At 45.2% G+C, this 21,336-nt stretch overlaps 1 protein-coding gene across 3 annotated transcripts in view; it reads left to right on the top strand.

The window, feature by feature from the left end:
- Window positions 1-21,336, top strand: part of LOC141920567 (sodium/potassium/calcium exchanger 3) — a 282,625-nt gene that overhangs the window by 141,269 nt on the left and 120,020 nt on the right. For 2 of the 3 annotated variants that reach the window (XM_074817519.1, XM_074817527.1), the window contains 8 exons: window positions 4,281-4,355; window positions 10,049-10,074; window positions 11,774-11,827; window positions 13,375-13,508; window positions 16,193-16,353; window positions 16,923-17,199; window positions 18,786-18,952; window positions 20,675-20,789. In XM_074817519.1, coding sequence (XP_074673620.1) covers window positions 4,281-4,355; window positions 10,049-10,074; window positions 11,774-11,827; window positions 13,375-13,508; window positions 16,193-16,353; window positions 16,923-17,199; window positions 18,786-18,952; window positions 20,675-20,789 — 1,009 coding nt within the window. Of the gene's footprint in view, window positions 1-4,280; window positions 4,356-10,048; window positions 10,075-11,773; window positions 11,828-13,374; window positions 13,521-16,192; window positions 16,354-16,922; window positions 17,200-18,785; window positions 18,953-20,674; window positions 20,790-21,336 lie in introns of all 3 variants that reach the window. The other variant, XM_074817520.1, reaches the window with a different exon arrangement.

The raw sequence follows: 21,336 nt of genomic DNA, 5'->3' as shown, positions 1-21,336 counted from the left end.
ACCTGAAAATCTAGACCTTCTGTGCCAGAGGGTAACAGAGAAACAAGATTAGGAAGATTGCTTCCAAAGCCTAGCATTTCCAGGCAGTGTTTGTAGCTGATCATTTATCCCAAAAATGTCAAGCAAGGAACGGGCTATAAGAGGAGGAAAATACCTGGAACAATTCAGCGTGAAAAAGATTCCTGATGTGTTGTGCTTAGATAATGTTCAAGATGCTTCCCCCAGAAAGTTAAACAGAGAAAATATCCAGCAGCACATGCCCCTCTGGACTGCTTTGTGCCTTCACTGGCAGCAGTAGGAGCACAAACATCCTTACTAAGGTAGCAGCAGCCGTGTTCTGCATCACATGCTTCTTCTTGGGCCCATCACTGTAATGGGGAGAGCAGATGAGTAGCAGGCTTTAAAACAGCCAGCTGGATGGCCTCTGTCGCCAGGTCTCTTCTGGATGGAAGAGCTTCTGCACCGCTAAGGGGAGAGGAATAATTTGGAAGAGCAGAAGAGAGATGGGTCATTTTTTTAGAGGATAAGTGGTGAAGCCCTAAGATGGGGCATGGAGTATATTGCCACTGAGGTCCTGGGTGCCCTGAGCTAACTTAGGTGCCATGAGCAGCAGGTGCCAGTGTCTGATTTCTAGTGATTTTCTCCCTGGTGGCTTATCTCCATGTGTGTGCTAGATGGTGAAGATTGTGTGTGCTGCATGGGGCCACGGCTTCAGGAGTTAAGAACTACAGAAATCAAGCTGGAATTGATAAAATCTTGATTTCTCTACTCTCCAGCCCTTCAAAAAGGGAAATAAGCATTCTGAATAGTAAATGTTATACATAAGAGTTTGCAGGGTGGAAATTTACCAGTGAGAAACCAAATATCTAATATGGGTTGTTTTACCTATAGGAACAATGCTGCGGCATTCAGGTGAGCATGCGCTATGGGTCCTGATCTGTGTTGGACTTGTCAGGGGTTGCTCTCATTTAAGCCTGGACTAAAGAGCTCTTCCTTTCAGCTCTGGGGGTGCCAGATTCAGTCCCCAGTGTAGTAGTCAAGGGAGGGCTAATGGGCACTTGTCTGAGGGTTGAATTTTGGGTACTCCCTTCGAATGGAGGAAATGTGTAACCTGACAATCAGTGGTTTTACAGCTGCCTCCTTATGCTTGGCTCCCAAGGACCAGCTCTCTGCTGCATTACAGTATTGCTGATTTAAAACTCAAATTTGATCATGTTTTTACTCAATCTGATTGCTTCCCTGATTTCCTTTGTGCCTTAGTCTGCTAAACGGTAATTTAAGTGGTTTCCAGTGTGTTAAGATGTATGTGGAATCCTTGGTTGCTGCAAGACTGTATGGCACAGCTTAGGCATTCGGGGTCTTGACAGTTATAACTAGACTACACAATTCTTGTCAGCAGGCTGAAAGTACTGCCATTTCCCTCAGTGCTAATTAGCTCTTTTTACCCTTGGTGCATGTTACCTTAGGTGCACAGCTTTCCTATATCAGATTGTTCTTCCCAGCAATCAAATGGTTCAAAGACTTCAGTTAAATGACTTGCGCCCTAAGGAGAGTCACGATTTAATTGCCCCGTAGTTACTGCATCAGGGAGACCTACTAGGATGTCTGTGAAATGTGAGCAGCCTGTACAAGTCCCAGGCGTGAGCATGTTCCCTTCAATCCAATCTGAAATCAATGCAAGAGTCCTTGCGATTCCCACAGTATCTTGGTCTATGAGTTCTGTGCACTAGGTCCCTGCCAGATAGCTGCATTTAAGCATCTGGATCTTAACGTGCTCGTTCAGGAGTCTGAGGAAAATTAGCAGAAAAATTGCAGGCTACCTTCAAGATTATTGTAGAATATCAGGGAGCAGGAGAGTGACTGGCTTGACTCATAGTAACCGGGACATCTTGCTTTCACAGGTATGCTGTGCTGCATGGTGACACCCCTTACACCCAGGAGAGAGTTTATTAGAATAGCGACAGTTGCCTGCAAGCCTGTTCATATGGGGTTTGTCATTTGTTTCAGAAATATTGTAACTTTTATTATGCAGAGCTTAAGTTTCGAGCTGTAAAATCCCCACCAGCATCCATGCTGAGAAAAGTGCATAGGACCTTAAGCAGCATCGTAAAAACTGAGTGGAATAATGTCAAATTATTTAATAAACTCTTACAAAAAATTGCTCAGTCAAAATGAAGGGGCCACTATCCGAGATTTAATTAAAGATCTCTGAATAGAATTATGAACCCAAGTCCAGGTTTCTACATTTGGAAATTTCCATCATAAAGCATCTCCATTCATCTATCCCTACATGCATTGAAATGTATTGTCAGCTGGTATAAATCTAATCTGACTCAAGGACTTTAAAGGCCTGCTTTTTTATTTTAGGTAGGAGTTTCTTACATGTCAGTAAAGAGACTTTACAGTGGGCATAATTACATCCACTTTAAAAAGCCATAGTATTAAGAGGCTGCAGAGATTTTTAAGTATAATGGTCAGTATCTTTTCACAGCATTTGTTTTGCTAGCAGTACTGGAAAATTCCAATTTGTAAGAGTTAATATGCAGAGAAATCTGGAAAACTATTTTTGCTAGCACTCTGAAATAGGACCTTTCTTTAGATACCATAGAAATGAAAATGAAGTTACTGTTTGTTTGACTGAATTCATGCACAAGCATAACTGGAGTATGTAGCCAGAAAATTCATTTATACATTCAGGGCCAGATCTAAATCAGTGTAAATTAGCCATCTCCCATCTGTCTTCTTGTGATTTACACCTGGGAAGTATGTGACCCACAGCATTTGAAATGCACACCAGAAATGCAAAATAAAGATTTGAGGAGAAGCTTGTGCTGAGGGGACTTCCTAGGGCTGCAAAAAATACAATCATACTGAAGATATTACCACCACATGACTGCTTTTAATCTGTCCTTTTGAATACTATTAATGAAGTTAGAAACTAACTTATTCACTGATATTTTTTTCTTCTAAGATCTGAATTGCAGGCTCGATCCGCCTGCAGTGGTGATTCCTCCTCATTTCCATGGCTTTGGAAGGTGTCAAATGAAATGAACTGCACAGCAATCCCATTTTGTCCTCTGTTGCATATAAATTCCTGTTTTTTTGTTCTTAACTCTTTAACTTGAGCATTTGTCCCAAAACCTGTGCAAATATACATGGAGCTGTAGTGATACCCGTCAGTTTGGTGGGTGAAGCCGTGGCTCTGCCAAGGCTCAGCCTAGCAGCATACTGGGGATCTGGCTGCTCTGTGCTGTCAGCCTCTTGTTTTGCAGTGTGATTTCTGTTGCCCCAGTTATCCTCACCTGAATGAGTCAGCATGGTCAAGTTGACATTTTTGGTAAGGACAAGCCCATTGTCCAGCAGTCTAAAATTCCTGTAGTATATGAGATACCAGCAGCTGGACTCACAATGGACATAGGCACACGGTGGTAGGACAAGGATGGGGAGGACCCACATTTCTAGGCAGCAGTTGGGGACTGTTCCTGGTGGTGCTCCCCTGCCTACTGGACCATTGCATGCTCATCTTTTCAGGTTGGTTTCCTTTCTCAAGGCAGGAGTCCCAGGTTGGGGAAAATTAATGCAAGAAACAGATGCAAACCACAGGGTGGGTGAAGTGAATGGTCACGTCCTGTCCCAGAGACTCGACAGGGCTGTTCAACTCCTATGACCATTCTCCATCAAGAGACTCGTTGGTGAACATCAGCACTGGCACAGAAGTGTCCTGCTGGTGAAGCTGAGCCCCTTCCCACTGTGCTGATGGCAGCAGCACTTCAAGCCTCCTCAGCAGCAGACCACCGCACGTCCACCTGTGGTTCAGCCACCACTGGCTGCAGCATGCAGCCAGACCTGGGGGACTGCTGCTACAGGCTCTGGGGTGTGTGTACAGGAGAGATTTCGGGGGGAAGAGGGTATCAGATAGCCTGCTGAGCTCGTGGAAAACTTCTCTGTCATCCATAAATACCTGGGTCTTGATTCCCCTTTTCATGGCTTTGACAACACTGGTGTGATTTAGCGTGTCTGCGACTTTGCATGGAAATCATGCCTGTGACCTTATGCCTTTTACTCTTCAGATTTGGCCATCCCCCCATTTCCCTGGTGGCTGTTGCTCGAGCGGCTGCAGAAAGCCAGTGCGTTTCCTGGCCTGGGTCTCCTTTTTGTGTCCTAGCATGCGTGGGGACAGTTTACACAGAATGACGGGCTTAACTTTGGCACACACTGTTGGTGTGACAGTCATGCTGGTGAGAGCCTGGCTGACATCCTCTCTTTGACTGTTTTCCCAGGTCGTTGCACTGTCATCGTGGAGTCTCTTGAGAGATTCAATCTACTATACACTGTCTGTTGTTGCACTCATTGTGGTAAGTTTTTGAAGGCCCACGTGTCTACTGCCACCTGTAAAGGGAACGTGCTGATAAATCATAGTCTTGTAGCTAAGATCCTAGCTCCAGGAGTCACGTGTTTTTCTGCTTGTGGAAGAATGTACTTGTGGTCTCCCTGGTTCTGTAGAAAAGCTTGGCCCAAGGGTAAGAGATAGAGAAGTATCCAGAGAGCCCAGAGTGATAGCTGGGGGGAAGTGCAGTGCCCCAGTCCCCATGCAGCCGCAAAGTGCAGAGCTCAGATCCCATGCGGCAGTCTGGGATTTGGGAACCAGCTCTGGAGCATGTGCATTGGTCAATCCTCTCTTGACAGTGACCCTCATGGCTTCCTAAAAAATGTCTAACTGACCTGTAAGGAGGCAGCATTTGTGCCCAGAGGAAAGAGATCCTCAACAACTACAAAACAGTTTTTCCACACATAATTGGGACGGGTCATGTTCAGTGCACGCTAGCAGCGAATCCTCTAATGAAGGCTACAGTTTCAGTAATTCTTAGTGCTGCTCCTGTTTCAGCTTTCATCAAGCTCTGTTAAGTACTCTGAATCTCTCAGAATTGGGCTACACAGTGAAAAAATGTTAACACTGACTAGCATTACCTTTGCAACCAATACCAGACAAAGTCAGGAAATGTAGAAACTGAGTTTCCTGGTAACAGTTGCTACTTTGATTTTTTTTTTCCCCATCCTCATCTAGGACCCTATATTCCCTAAGAAAGGAAGAGTGATTTTACGAGGTTATGAGCAAGAAGGGAACTTTAGAGTCAGAAGATGAACACTTTCTATTTGTGAAGTTTATGCTACTTTCATTAGTCACAGTTTCAACAGTCTTGTTTTGTTTTGCCTTCATTCTGCACGTGGCTGTATACTATATTATGTTCTGTAGGTGCAGTCTGTCTAATCTCAAACAGAGGGTTTGCCTCAACCTGTTTGTACTTTTATTCCGCACACTGCAAGGTCAGCCTTTTTGCACCTGATGAGAAATAACTTATCTACATAATTATTAGGAACAAGTGGCAAAACAAAAAACTTTTTTTTTTGCTTTGACAATAACTTCATACCAAAAAGTGTTCCTAAACAACAAACTTGACCACACACACTAATTGTAATAAATTACATTGCACAAGCTTAAATACATCTAGCAGGCATTTTCTTAGTTTACTCCACAGGAAGCACAGATGTGACCAGCTGCCTGGCATTTAGCCTCCTGTTGTTTGGATTGGGTGTTTCATAGAATCATAGAGTGGTTTGGGTTGGACCTTAAAGATCATCCAGTCCCAACCCCCCTGCCATGGGCAGGGACACCTTCCACTAGACCAGGCTGCTCAAAGCCCCGTCCAACCTGGCCTTGAACACTTCCAGGGAGGGGGCAGCCACAGCTTCTCTGGGCAACCTGTGCCAGTGTCTCACCACCCTCACAGTGAAGAATTTCTTCCTTATGTCATCTAAATCTACCCTCTTTCAGTTTAAAACCGTTACCCCTTGTCTTATCCCTACATCCCCTGATAAAAAGTCCCTCCCCATCTTTCCTGTAGCCCCCTTTAAGTACTGGAAAGCCACTATAAGGTGTCCCCGGATCCTTCTCTTCTCTGGGCTGAACAACCTCAACTCCCTCAGCCTGTCCTCAGAAGGGAGGTGCTCCAGCCCCTGATCATCTTTGTGGCCTGCTTTGGACCTGCTTGAGCAGGTCCGTGTCCTTCTCATGCTGGGGGCCCCAGAGCTGAACACAGCACTGCAGATGGGGTCTCACGAGAGTGGAGCAGAGGGGCCGGAATCACCTCCCTTGACCTAGTGGCCACACTTCTCCTGATGCAGCCCAGGATACGGTTGGCTTTCTGGGCTGCAAGTGCACATTGCTGGCTCATAGTCAGTTTTCCATCCACTAGTGCCCCCAAGTCCTTCTCCGCAGGGCTGCTCTCAATCCACTCATCACCCAGCCTGTATTTGTGCTTGGGATTGCCTCGACCCATGTGCAGGACCTTGCACTTGGCCTTGTTGAACTTCATGAGGTTTGCATGGGCTCACCTCTCAAGCCTGTCCAGGTCCCTCTGGATGGATCCCTTCCCTCCAGCGTGTTGACCACACCACACAGCTTGGTGTCATCGAAAAACTTGCTGAGGGTGTGCTCAATTCCACTGTCCATGTCACCAACAAAGATGTTAAACAGCACCGATTCCAACACCAACCCCTGAGGAACACCACTCGTCACCGCCCTCCACTTGGACATCAAGCCATTGACTGCAACTGTTTGAGTGTGACCATCCAGCCAATTCCCTATCCACTGAAGTGGTCCGTCTATCGAATCCATTTCTCTCTAATTTAGAGACAAGGATGTTGTGTGGGACAGTGTCAAAGGCTTTGCACAAGTCCAGGTAGATGATGTCAGTTGCTCTTCCCTTATCCACCAATGCTGTAACCCCGTTGTAGAAGGCCACCAGATTTGTCAGGCACAATTTGCCCTTAGTGAAGCCATGTTGGCTGTCACCAGTCATGTCCTTAGATCCCATGTGCTGTAGCATATTTTCTAGGAGGAGAGTATTTCCATTTATTGCATGGTGGCAGACAAGTTAAAAATCTGTTGAATCTGTCATCCATTTTTAAATTCTTAAAAGTCAGGTAGGTTTCTTTCATGGCTGGTTCATCCTTGTGGTTGTCAACTGCTTCAGGATGTTGAGAACCATTCTCTATTGTATTGTGTCCAGTGCACCCCTGAAATTCCTAGCTATGTATCCTGTGTAATGAGGAAGTTGTATGGCTCATTGAACAGATGTCTCTGTTATCCTTAAGACTTTTTTCCTATATGTTATTTCTTCATAATTACAGAACTGCAGAAGTCCTTTTATTTTGGGAGGGTAACCCATAATATCAGGATATTGTTATTTTTTCCTAAGCCTCGGGTTAGCTTCTCTCCCAATGTATGTCCACTCTTCTGCTAATCTTATCAGCTGTGAGGTTCAAGGGCCTTCCCGCAGCCAGGCCAGCAGGACTGTGCAACTCCAGGCATTAGTGGAGGCTCAAAGGCATTGCCAAAATACTCTTATTCCCACTTTACAGCACTACGTGGCTAACTGTGGCTTGGGAGATGCAGACCCTGTCCCACTTCTCTTGAGCATTACTCCACAGCAGTCATTGCAAATGACTTTTAAACACCTGTCAAGAGAAAAACAGAGAAAGGTGGGAGGAAGGGAAACCATTTTAAATGGTTAAAAATTTAGCTCCCAGCTGATTTACCAACCCTTTTATATGCAGTATTGCTCCCCAGATGATGACAAATGAGGATTTTTCCTCTGAGTCAAACACTGCTTCAGTTTAAGAAGTTTCTCCTCCCCTTCACTCACCCAGGGACCCCTGGCTACACAGTGGCTTGGATCTTTCCTACCCTTTTAAGGCAGAATCAAGTTTAGGTGGCAGCACATTGTTATTCAAATACTGACTCTCCAGTCCCCAAGCCAAGGGCTCCATGCAGAGTGTAGCATGACCTGTATGTGGTTCCCCCTTTGTTAGATTTCTGTGAGCCTTAAATTTTAGAAGGCATTTAAATCCTTTGCCATATAGGGATAATTTGCCACATCAGGGCATTGAGTCTTCGCTTCAGCTGAAATACAACTATCTTTCTTGACGGATGATATTGCTTGTAGAAGGTTGCTCTCATACTATTTTAAACAGCAACTTGTGGTGCTGTATTGTAAGTTGCACTCCACTGGTGTCTTTACTAATCATAAATACACCTAAGGGGAAATAAATACATTCCTGCCAATGTTGAGATTCAGCAACTTTAAAAAGCTTGATATTCTGCTGGGTAAATCAATGTGACTTTGTCTCCTTCCATTTCCACTAGCAAAGCAATTGTAGTGCTGCAGTAATAAATAGCAAAGCAGTATAAACTCACCTGTTTGGTGCTCCAGGCCATTTGATAAGAATGAGTGAACTCTAAATCACAGAGATTAGAAGTGGCTAAACCTCACTTACTGTACTTACCTCACCTTGATTCAGCCCTGTGATTTCTTTTTTTAACCTTAAAATAGTATTACAAAGCTACCTTGTCTTCTTGTAGAGCTTGGCAAAACTGTTACTCCTTATTTCCCTTGAAAGGAAGAAGATGCCTATGTATCTTAACTCGAAGGGACATGGTCAGAGTCATTAGTGACAGAAGTGGGATGCGTGCTATTTTTAATCACAAAGGTCAATGCACATGCTTTCATGTCCCATCACACCAACACATTGTAACCTAAAACAGGCTTTGTCGGATTAGATCACGGTGACTGGGAGCTGTAACTTACAACACACATAATGTTTTGTGGTCATGTTTTCTTCCAGTAACCGATGTAAGTATTGCTCGGTGCTGGCTGTCACGCAGGAGTTGCTGTTTACAGGCTGCACAGCTGAAGGGAAGCGTTCCACTGTGCTCTCAGAGGCTCGATGCCTTTCCCTCCTTTTTCTCTGGTGCGTGGCCATGGATGTGTTTCCCTAGTGCAAACGCGGCGTTTCCACCTCCCTGCACAGCGGGGAGCTGAGAGTGCAGGTGCTTTGGAAGGACTGAATGGAAAGCAGGCTCCTCATGGAGGCTGACAGGGTAGAGAGCTGCCCAGGCCAGGGGGCTGCAGGCTGCTGTGTGCAACCCCAGCTCCAACGTCCCGGCGAGGCCCCACGCTGCCTCCCAGGCGCCCTGTGCGTAAGCCAGGGCCCGGCCGCCCTCCGGCCCTCTGGCCGCCCTCCGGCCGCAGCACAAACCAGGCCGCCCTCGTGCCACAGCCGCCATGGCAGGTGGGTTGAGCCGCGCTGAGGTCCCCCGCTCTGTGAGCGGCAGCAAGAGCAGCCTCCACAGATGCTCCTCTGAGGTGGAAGGAGACGCGAGCCACAGGGGTGTTGCCGGCAAGGGAGGGTGGCAGCCTCCTTCCAGCATGGCTGGTGGTGGAGCGTGGAGTGGGGAAGGGCCCAGCTGTGGAGCACTGCAGCCACCTGCCGGCCACCCCCCAATATCTGCCTCTTCAGACCCCCCAAAACCAGGCGCAGGTGGGCAGACTCCCCTCACCTCTCTGGCATACCGCTCTTGCTTCCCCACCACAGAGCATCTTACACACACACGAGACTCACTTCTTTCCCCAGGAGGTTTGTGCAGCATTGTTAGGGAGGCTTCAGCATCTATCTGCAGGTCTGCTAAAATGACTATCACAGTAGTTAAATTCTGCTGGGGTAGTGATCACATAAACCTTAAGGAAATAATGCCCTGGTCCCAGTTTCTAGCCAGCAAAATTTCACAGCAGCTATGGAGCTGGCTGTAAAACTGGTTGCCCAGTTGCCACCCAAGAACAGGTCAGGGGAAGAGGCCGTGTCTCTGGTGAAACCAGCCATGCACTTCAGAGGCAGGTACAGCCCCTTCTCTGACTCACTTCTGTTTTCCCTGTAACTCCTTCTGCTTCCCTGCTGCAATAGCTGTAGTTACACAAGAATCCAGTGGTGTTTGGGAAGGAGTAGCTGCCTGCCTTTACTAGGTGAGAGAAGCTAAGGGTTCAAAAGTTCAAAGGCTGGGTAGGAAGGCAGTGCCAAACAGACTAGAGCTTAATCCCATTGCCCTGAGCCCTGGGATGCTCTGCCCCCTCTGTCCCCTGCTGAGGTGATAAGCTGTTTTCAGCTGTGATCTTGTGTATAACATGCCTATTTTTAAACCTTTTCTCCACAGTTTATTTATGACGAAAAAGTTTCCTGGTAAGTATATCTGGCCATGAATCCCTTTTCTTTTCATTTTTTCTGCTTATACCACAAAAGCTGCGATAAGTAGGGTTCATCAAGAGAGGAGGGGGAAGCTAAAAAGTTCTGCAGAGCAATTCAGGCAGCAGTTTCCTGCTGCATGAGAAACCACAGAACAAGATGGGCTAGAATAACTCATTTTGTGAGCCAGAGAGGAAAGCCTAGGAGAGTGTCACTCAGGTTATTTCCCGATATAGCAGCGGCAGTTGGTGCCCTCTGCCCAATCTGCAGCAGCCCGGGGATGGCGATGTGCTCAGCAGAGGCAGAGACTGCTGCTTGGGTGCTGGCATGCCAGGGATGTCAGCCGCCTGGGAATGGAAAGGGCCACCCAAGCAGTCATAAGTGTGTTCCAGTATCTGGATTTCTAGTAATTTAAAAAAAGAAAGCTCCTAAAACAACATTAAAGAGCAAATGACCAGTTTCAAGAAAAAAAATATATATATATATGTTAATATCCCCATGAATGTGCTTAAATGTACTGCAGTAGTATGATAGGCTAGGAGGGCTTCAAACACTTCTAAAAGTGTACTTTCAGTTGTTTTGCTTTCATGGTTTTGTTTTCAGCACGTCTCAGGGCTCGTAGAGTGACAGTGGTAGCTTTGATTTCACGCACAGCCAGTATTATTTAGATTACAAGCACTAGGGGGAGTCAGGCTTTTTGGGTTGCATGTTTTCTTGAACTTATTCTCACTGGGGGATTTATGTTTAATTTCAGAGAAGGATTTCTGAAACACTGAGTTTTGCAATTGCTTGTTTTTCTTTGTTTTGTTTTGTTTTTTTAACTAAAATTGACTCGAGGCCCAATTTGATTGTGCCCTTCAACAAAAACACATCAATGTGGAAGCCAAGTGTTGAACTGCCAGAAGCAGGGAATGAGATATTGGTATGATTAGTGCAATGTCTCAAAATCCTTAAAGAGAAAATAGCCCATGAGTTTTAGTATATAGCTGCCTGGTAACAGATGATTTCCACAAGGACTAGCAGTTGGCCATAGAGAACTATGCAGAATACAGCATTTTGGTCAATGAAAAGGATTACCTAGAAACAAGTTCTGAAAGTCATATTCTGTTTTGTTTTCATACAAATTTCATTAGTTTGACACAGAAACAGTGGAGGAAAACCTGACAATATCTAATCAGCAGTTTAAACTGCTGCCTGCTGCATTCTCAGTGGTTATGCAGCAGCAGTAGCGAAAGAACAGCTGCCCCTTGTTTAGGTCATCTTGACATGATCTATGTGCTTGATAGCAGGTTCAGAAAGCCCAGCGATCTGCTTTACACCTGTGTAGGCAAAGCAGGACAACTGCTCCCCTCCCTGTACTGCACCCCCACAGGTATTGTCCTTACAGAAGCGTCAGTGTTCCTTGGGTGCACGATTTGTTCACTGAACTTACAGGCTTAGACACTTGTTCTTAGCTGACAGGTTGATTTGGCCAAGTAAAACGAGAGCAGAAGCCAAGAAAACAAAGGAGGCATCGCACATGGGTGTGTGAGACATTTCTTTATGCATGCCCTTTTCTGGAGGTGTGTTAAGACACCTCAAGAGGGTCAAGCCTTTCCACAAGTTTGTGGTGTGACGGATGGGGGAATGGCTGAACTCGGGCAGCTGACTGCCGTGCCCTTCTCTGATGTGTTTTCTGTGTCACTCTTGTTTGCAGGTGGGAGTCCTTAGTCTTAGTGCTGATGTATGTCATCTACATCGTTATCATGAAGTAAGTCAAATGCACCCCCAGCTTGCTTAGATTGTAAGACTTCCTGCTCCAGTGCTTTTCCAGAGATTTCAAAGTTAATTAAGGAGAGCCACAGGCTGTGGGCAGGGCTTTCATTGCATCACCCAGCTTGCATGCCAGCAGCACATCCAATAGCAGGGGTTAAAGCACCTTGCCCTGTCATGTACTTACCTGTAATTTATCCTGATGCGGCAGGAAGGGGCTGCTTATCCCCCTACTACAGATCTGAGGATCAGACATCTAAAGGCGGATGATGCTTTACAGATCTCACCCTGTGTGAACCGACCAAGGCTAATGCAGCAAGTCTGTGGCAGGGCAGAGGACCAAATCCGTCTCTGAGTCCCACCAAAGCAGCTTCTTCTGACTTCACTTTAGCATCCCTACTCAGAAATAAACATGCAGGAGATTCCAGTCTACTTTTTATGGGTGCAGAACTCCACAGCAATTTGTTCTTGCTTGCTTGGAGACCCATGGTAAAACTACAGCATAATCAGCATTGATTTTCTGAGCATCTGACCCATGTAACTTCTTTCATGCAAGTTCATGCTAGCAAAGCTAGTCTGTTCTGCTGTTTGGTTCCCCTCCTCCTGCCTTGTTTTTAAAAACCAGTGGAAAGGAAACCCAGATTTAAACTGGAACATTCAACAAAACCTACCAGCTGCCAAGCACACCAGTGGTCTTGTCTCAACAAGTAAGAGTAGAGATTTGTTTTGAAATGATGAATAGAATAAATATTGTGAGAGCAATTCTCAGTGAGAACAGCAAAACACTCAGGCTGGGTTGAAGGGAACACAAGTCAGAATTCATCTCAATTCTAATAATTAGAAACTTTTTCTTGAACATGGAGGGTAGCTTCACCCTTGCAACAATTAACTGACTGGCAAAACAGGCAGTTGTAATGTCTGAATCTAGAATGGATTTTTTTTCTGAAAGCAATGCTGTAGTGTCAACAGATGTTTCAGACCTGTTTGGATATAGCTGGGGAGGTTGTCGGCCTGGTTAGGGACCTTGGCCAGGTGTTCACAGTGGTCTACCCTTGCCTTTGAGTATCATGGTGAGATCCTCGGCTCATGTTTGTGTCACCTCCTGGCCACTCAAAATAAGAAACAAAGATTATTTTTTTTCCCCCAAAGTTGAAACAGAGCTTAGCGTATGGTCTTGTGTTTCTGTGATAGGTCTTCACATGCTCTGGTGTGATTATGTGATAAAAAATAAATTTGGATGATGACAAGTAATCATGTAATCATTATTTGCTATACAGGGTGTTAATTTCACATACTATATAAGCATATATGTCATTCAAGATTCGTGTCTTGTATCTTTCATAGCCTTCGGGGTATGGAGAGGGTGCACTGTATACAATTTAGTTAGAGCTCTGGCATACTGTGGCTAGATTTCCTTAAAACCAGAGGGGTTTTCTTCCCTGCCTTAGTTGGATCGCACAAGATTTGAGTCTAGGAAAGGAAAAGTGTCAGGAAATCCACATAGAAAGAGCAAAGGTACATCTAGAGTTTGTTTCATTTGTGCAGGTACAACTCAACCATCCATCACTGCTTCGAAAGGAAGACAAAAAACTCTGCAAATATGGTGAACGGTTTAGCAAATAACACAGAAATGGACGATAACAGCAACTGCGATGCCACAGTGGTATTACTAAAGAAAGGTAACTGTTCCAGTAAGTCACCCTGCTTGCTCACATCATTCTGAATGTTTACAAGTTTGCCTGCTAGTCATACATTGTGGACTGCTTCTGTCTTATCAGCCATGAAATAGGCAGGAGGGTGACCCTTTTGTAACCCCCTGCCAGGTGGCCATGTCTCCTGTGCCTGGGAGTACAGGTGTGGTGACCGCAGCCACCACATCCTTTGCTGCTGGAGACAGCTCAGGCCTCCTGTGGGTAGTTCTTGCTGCTGGACAAGAGCCTGGCTGAAAGAACTCCTTCAGCTTCAAGCCTGACTTGCCCAGGGGCTACTTATTTAGACCGTTACAGCCGTGTCATTTTAAGTCCTTCTGTGGGCACTGTTATTCTGCACTGAAGATGCCCATTTCCATCTAGTACCTCCAGTTAAATTTAACTCCATTCCAAAGCAACAGAAACTGAGCAGGGAAAAAGGTCTTACTTATACTGACGTACACATTTCCTCCAGTGAAGGGAGGGTGGGGACTTTGTGTTGGTTTAGGTAGCGTGCTCTTACTGCACATGCTGACTTGAATGTGCATAACTCTTCCATGTAAATGATCCTTAAATGGATTTCACTGTGGCTGAAATCTGCTCCTGTTTGACTTTAGTCACAATCACATATAAAAATGATTGTATTTCTTCAGCTTAAAAAAAATTTACCCACTCCATAGCTCAGCAGCAGTAGTTCTATGTGTGCATTTGCAAGCATGTGCTAAAGTGCATTTACAGGGGATAATTTTTTTATCTTTGCAACAGTCAACAAGCATGTGCAGTAACTGCTTGAGATTTATATGCACCTGTCGTCAGGAATAACACTACCACCCCACCGCTCCAGTCACTGGTTTAACTTGGGAAGGAGCCCTGGTTTGTCTAAAGCAGTCCTGGTCTCTGTCTACACATGGGCTGCCCTTTTTGTTTCACTGGACTAAAAAAAAATTAACAAAAATACGTCTCTCTTTTCCTGTAAACAGTGGTTGAAAGACGTAGTCTGTATGTAGTAAGCAACTAAACAGGAAATGTAGAAGGGTTTATTTGCTGACATTGAACCCTTTGAGTCTACCAGAGGCCAGCTATCATGTTACTGCCCTGTTGCTGTGCCCTCTGATTTGGGGAAGCTGCTTTCATGGGAAAGGCTATCTGTAGCCTGGGGCTCTCAGCAGCGAAACTGTGCTGGCAAGATGACTACACTGTACCAGTAAAGCTAGACTGGTAGAACTCAGTAAGCATAAACTTGGGCCTTAGTCATCTCGGTTTACCCAGTGGCCTCAGGGTTATGCACAAATGAGGCAGTTCTGATTGTGGGATTTGGTTTAAATCTCCCCAGAATGTGTCTTTGCATGACACTGCACAGCTGCTGGTAATTTTTTGTTTTGGACACTTGCGGTTACTCAAACCGGCTGAGGAAGGAAGACGAAAGGATTGCTTTATTTTCTTGCAGATTGTTCCTATATTTACTTGGCAGTGGGCCACCGGAGGCCCAGACAGGCAAGTGGTGCTGCTGTACACACTGGCCAGTAGCGTGGGGTTGCAAACAGCACCCTTTGCAACAGGTTGCCTGAGTGTTTCAGATGCTACTGTTTGTTTTCTGGGGCCTTTTCTGAACAGAGGACCAAAAAGAATCAAACAGAAGGATTTCTGTGTTTGGGGTAGTTCCCCCAAGTGCCATGCAGGAAATGTCAGCATGGAAAAAGTCACAAGGAAAAGCTGTCTGGCTGTTTTGATTTTTTGGAATATGGATGACCCCACTTATCTACCCCAGTCCATGGAAACCCTCTCAGTCAGAAAAAAAGTGACACTAAGGCTGAGGAGATGCTCTTCTGTAAGACTAACAGTGATGCTAATAAATAGTAATGCCATGAAATATTTGCCAGTGTTCAGCACTGATTTTAATAAACCAAAGCAGGGGTGTGTTGGTGAAGACCTGAGGTTTCCCTGCTGCCAAGTCCCAGTCCTGGCCCAGAATTCACAGCCTGAGGTAGCATGCAGGCACAGAAAGGATGGATGCTGGCGCTGTGCCACCCCAGAGGTAATGGGTGCTGGTACTGTGCCTCAGCTGAAGTGCTATTCAAGTACCTGCCCCCATCTCCTTGTTCCTTTGCTCCTGCACTGTGGGTTGCACCCCATGGACTGGCACATGCACTTGCTGCCAGGTTTGATGGCACTTCCCAGCCATGAGCTGTGAGCCCAGGATGCAGGAATCTGCTTTTCATTTGCACTGGTACCCCGCAGGAAGACAGTGACAATTTCCTCAGCCCCATGTACGGTTAATGGGGGTGAGGCCAAGATCCTCACAGAAGTGTGGATTGTAACAGTGGAATTAATGCAACTTTACTGCAGGCCCATTTTTACCTTGGTGGAATAGCTGCTGTGGAAGCAGTGATCCACCTAATGCAGGCCTATGATGAGCTGTGCAGAGCAGATTTAATTCTCTGTAACGAGCATGAGTGGAGATACTACGTTGGTGATTTATTTAAAGACAGAAGTGCAGGACATGTAAAGACAGAAATTAAGGACAGAGGAGGCATATTTTGAATGGCAGAGCCTGAAGGAATGGTTCTTACAAAGGATTTCTGGAACCTGTGAGTTTATTCTTCTGAGAGACACATAGGGCAGAGAGAGAGACTGCTGGAAGAAGACCTCAATTTCTCTTTGTTCCTTGGCTGCAGGAAATTTCCATCGTAAAGCCTCTGTGATCATGGTGGATGAGCTGCTGTCTGCCTACCCACACCAGCTTTCATTTTCTGAGGCTGGCCTCCGGATCATGATAACCAGCCACTTCCCTCCCAAAACACGTCTCTCCATGGCCAGCCGCATGTTAATCAATGAGGTGTGTCTTTTATCTCCCCTGCCTCCCCTTCTCCTTCTGAATTTGCCTTTTCCTGTAGCAGTGTTTTGGTCAAAATTGGACTTTTGCATTTCTTCTGGATCCCTGATAGCATTTTTCCCAGATTTTATCCTTCTGACAGTGGCTTTACTAAATCATCCCTTGCTATCTGTCCCCATGGAGATTTTAGCAGAGAAAGTTTCAAGTCATTATGTGGTTACGTTACCTGGAGCTGTTGCTCACAGGAGATGCCCTCTGCATTGATCTGACTTTAATATAGCTTGCAGTTATTTAATAATATGGTATTCCACTGAGTCTGCACTTAGTCTGCCCTGGCCTTGGGGTACTCCTGGAGTCAATTCTACAGCCACTGGTCCTTCTCTTAATATGTGAGATTCATCTAGTCATCTGCAAGCAAACATCACATTATACCTGATCAAAATTCATCCCTTTTGCTTTTAAAGCCAAATTTTAAAAACTCTGCACATCTCTCTCTGTTCCTCCCTTTATCTTTAAAAAATTAAATTTTAAAAAATCTGTCTTTCAGCAAGAATTTGTGCCTGTATTTACAGAGACAAAGGCTGATCAACAGCAGGACTTACACCAATGGTGAGTCAGAAGTAGCAATCAAAATACCTATCAAGCACGTGGTTGAGAATGGAACAGGCCCCAGCAACTCCACCGAGCGGGGCGTGAACGGCACACGGCGGGACGAAGACATGGCTGAGACTGGGAACGAGACAGAGAACGAGAATGAGGATAATGAGAACAATGAAAATGATGAGGAAGAGGAAGAAGATGATGACGATGATGACCATGAAGGGCCATACACACCTTTTGACCTACCCAGTAAGAAGCTCCTGGGTTTGTGTTGTTCCAGAAAGCAAAACTCAGTTTGGGTATGCCAGAAAGCATCGCAGATGCATGTTAAGGTAGAAGTGTCTCAGAGAGCTCCCATCAGCCTGCACCTCGCAGTGCATTTCCTGGTCACAGGTAAAAGATGTGAGGAACTGGGAAGCAACAGGAACTTCTCGGGATGCAGACTCCTGGGCTTGAACACACCTCTGCTGCAGCTCGTGCCTTGGCCTGGCGCTGCCGTTGTGGTCAGAGGGGAGAGGCAGCAGTCTCCACAGGGTGGTTCCTGGCCCAAAACCTGGGTCACCCTCGGGAGAGACCCGTCTCTCTTTGGTGACTGCTGAGGATGGTGGGGCCACTGGCAAGGTGCCTGAACGCAGGTCAGGTACGTCTGCGTCTATGCCTTACCTTTGCTGGAGGTGCGCTTTTACCTCTGTGGTAAGGTGTAGTGCTAACGGAGGCACGACAGTAGTGATGCTGATTGGGAGCGGAGACAAAAGAAGGTCCTGGGCACCTCTGCTACCTGCTGTTAACTAGGTACAGCCACAATGTCTTCTCACTCTGGAGGGCTTAGGAAGTCAGAACAGCTACGTGATTTGTGAAAAACCGCATGCGCCTCAGGTAGCTGAGCAGTGCGCCTGCAGGATGGAGATCTTTTTGCAAAGTCCCTCTTGCCCCATCATGACTCTAGTCCCAGGATGATTATAACATATCCCTGCCCTACTTTGATTCACAGTTGCCACAGCTGGTAAAATCTGCTGTGTTGCAGACAAGCCAGAATACTGTAGGGACTGGTCCTGCCCTTTACAGATGAGATAAATTTTTGGGAACTCCTGTTCAGATCTCCTCACTCAAACAGCATAGCTGTAGTTCAAGTAAGGTAAAAAACTGAGCCTGAAGAGAGTAATTTAGATGTCCTGTAGACCATGACACTAGGTTTGTATTATGGGAAAGTCGGCATGGACCTCTGGAGATCTCTGGTTCGAACCCCTGCTCAGAGCAGGTTGCCCAAGGCCGCATCCAGTTCTGTTTTGATTATCTATGAGGATGGAGATCCCACAGTCTTTCTGAGTACTTGTTCCAGTGTTTGACCACCCTCATGGTAAGAAAAAAAAAGAAAATGCACAACTTATGATAGCATCTATTCTGAATTTCCCTTATTGCAAATTGAGTCCATCAGCTCTTATAATTACCTTGTGCATTTCTGTGAAGGGCCTGGCTCCATCTTTTCTGTACTCTCCCATTAGGTGATTGAAGATGGATCTGGTCTCTTTCTAGAACTTGTTTTCTATGTTGTACCAGTAAGAATTTGATCCAGGAAGGGTCGCAGGTGTGCTCTGACCTATTACTTAACAAACTCTCATGAAGGCACTTCATACTCATTCCCTGTGTCCCTCTCTGCCCTCCCACCTCTGCCATCACACTGTGATCTTCTGAACAAGGAATGTCTTGTCATTATCTGTTTGGGTAACAGCTAGGCTGAGGTGTCCCTGGCATCTTGCTCATTAATATTAACAAAATAATAACATTCTGGACTAAAGCAAACTAGAATTGTGATTGTTTCCCTTTTTGTTTTACAGCTGGCAAGACAGAAATCTTGAAGTGGCTCTTCACATGGCCATTGAGTTTTGTCCTGTACTTCACAGTGCCCAACTGTAACAAACCCCACTTGGAAAAATGGTTCATGGTTACCTTTGCTTCTTCTACCCTCTGGATTGCAGCTTTCTCCTACATGATGGTGTGGATGGTATGTACCAACTAAAACAGAAACCACAGCCTGGGAGAGGCAACAGAAGTGGGTTTTGTCAGCTTAGAGAAATGTGTAGAAAGTTCTACATACCGTTTTTTTAGATGAGAAACCTTAAGTCTGCTTCCATTTCCATCAGACCTGTCTACACTCAGAGAATAAAATTAGAGGCCAGTAGACATGGCCTTTGAACTTGATTCAGGGCTGGAATTTCACACAGATTCTTTAACATGGGAAAAAATTATGCTTGCACCAGTTTAACACCACTTTGTTGTGCGGGGCAGTGTAAAGAGGCCCTGATGCTAGTAAGAATCTGGCCTCAATGACTTTTCCTTTTCTTGGAGCAAGCAAGCTTGAGAGACAGAGTTGTGAATGATAACACTTTGAACACAGCATGAACAAAAGCATGACATTCAGCCAAATCCTTGCACAACTACTCTAGTCAATAGGAACTTAATTCTACCTCATTATCCTAAAGGTGGAAGGGGGTAAATAAAAATGAACACAAGGAAATCCAAGCATAGTTGGCCTGTTCACAGGGGAGTTTTGTGCACTGGCTGGGTCACTGAGCCTCTTAGCTTGCTGCAGGCCTCATTACACGATATGTAGGTGAAAAGTGTAAATTGTCCTCATTAGGATTACAGTTACACTGCAGCATGGATTGTGTTTCTTTTGGGGTGGTCTGTATGTACTCTTAAGCAGATTCAGACAATGATGGAGCACTGGCATCAGGAGAGGGTCTAACAAGGGAAGCCTGGGTTGTGGGCTGATGGAGTGCATGATTCATGGTCTGTCTCTGCATGAGACATGAAGAGCATGAAGATACCTTCTAAAACACTGGCCACAGCTTCCCTGATGGGAAGCGGGAGACAACAAAAAAATCTTCACTGCCTTCACAATTCATTCTTGTATTAAATGCAAAAACATATGCCAGGCTTTTCCCTGTGAACTAATCAAAGCAGTTACAGAAGAGCAGTTTTTATTTTGTTTTGTTTTCAATAACCCATGCTACCCTGAACAGAAGTAGAAAGTTACTTGCTTTCTTCTGGTTTTCATCTGCAAGGATGAGGTGTTTTTCAAGTAGAAAGCTTCCCAGCATTCCATAGTTGAAATACCAGAGCCCACAGGGTCACTGTGCTGCTTCTAACATATGGTTCACATTTCTTGAAGTATGCTGCAGAGAGTTCACAAGAGCAATTAAATGTGGCTAATAGGAAATGGGCATCTTTAGACAAAAGCATCCAAAATTTTAAAATATAAATCAATTTGAAGAGCACTAATTTATCAAAGACTGCATAGCAAAGGAAAGAGGAATTTAAAGGTATCTCCTCTCTGCCAATAGGATTTGTTTGCAGTCACTTGGGGATATAGCCTTGCATATGGCGTTTTCATAGTATAATGAACCGTGGGGTTGTTTTAGTGTCTGCTTAGCTATTATTTGTATATAATAATGTCTACAAACTTCACGAGACTGTTACACAGGGTAGTGTCAGGAAAATTGTGGATGAAAGGTGCGAAGCAGCTAACAAAGAGGCTACCTAGCAGATCAGTGCTATCCTCTGCGAGGTGATCAGTATACCAAAAAAAGGCTGTCACTTTAAAGAAAGTGTGAGTTTGCACTGAGCAGTAAACTCTATCTCACAGCATCTTGCAGAACTGGGCCAGGCTGGTCTCTGATTTTAATTCTTGTAAACAGCTTGACAGTTTATTTCCTCTCCTTAGGTGACAATCATTGGCTACACGCTGGGAATTCCAGATGTGATCATGGGCATCACTTTCTTGGCAGCTGGAACCAGTGTGCCAGACTGCATGGCAAGCCTTATCGTAGCAAGGCAAGGTAGGTTTATCACAGAGATGTCACACTGCTATGGAAGTGTTTCCTTGTGGCCTCTTCCTCTTTAGGTAGAACAGATGTGTCCTGAATGTGAAAACATACAGAGCCCTTTTCCTGAGGCTGCAATTTAAAACAAGAACAAAGAAGGAAATTAATTACATTGCTGTTGCAAAGCAACTAACAGGTTCTTAATGACGGTGTGGAACAAGTTTTGGCACTATTGTCAACTTCAAGCCTTCCCCAAAAGTCACAACGCTTTTCTTAATTTAAATATCAGTGGTATAGAATTATTTGGAACATGGCATAAGGGTCTCTCAGGTCACTTTCCAGCTTTCCTCCACACTCATAAGGACTGGAAGATACTACTTTGTTTAAGGAGAACTTTTTTTCTCCCCCTCCTGTGACTCCAGCAACAGGTGTTTTAAGAGAAAAAGAAAGTTGCCAGTACTTCTTTGGGGAACAAAACCAGTGGCTCTTCATTGAAACAACCAGCTACTTAATAGACTACCCAAAGACCTAATCTAATCAGTATGGTACAGATATTCATGTG

Source organism: Strix aluco, chromosome 3 (genome assembly GCF_031877795.1).
Source record: "Strix aluco isolate bStrAlu1 chromosome 3, bStrAlu1.hap1, whole genome shotgun sequence".
NCBI lineage: Eukaryota > Metazoa > Chordata > Aves > Strigiformes > Strigidae > Strix > Strix aluco.
The sequence above is the reverse complement of the archived record's forward strand: the minus strand, read 5'-3'. Positions and strand labels throughout refer to the sequence as shown.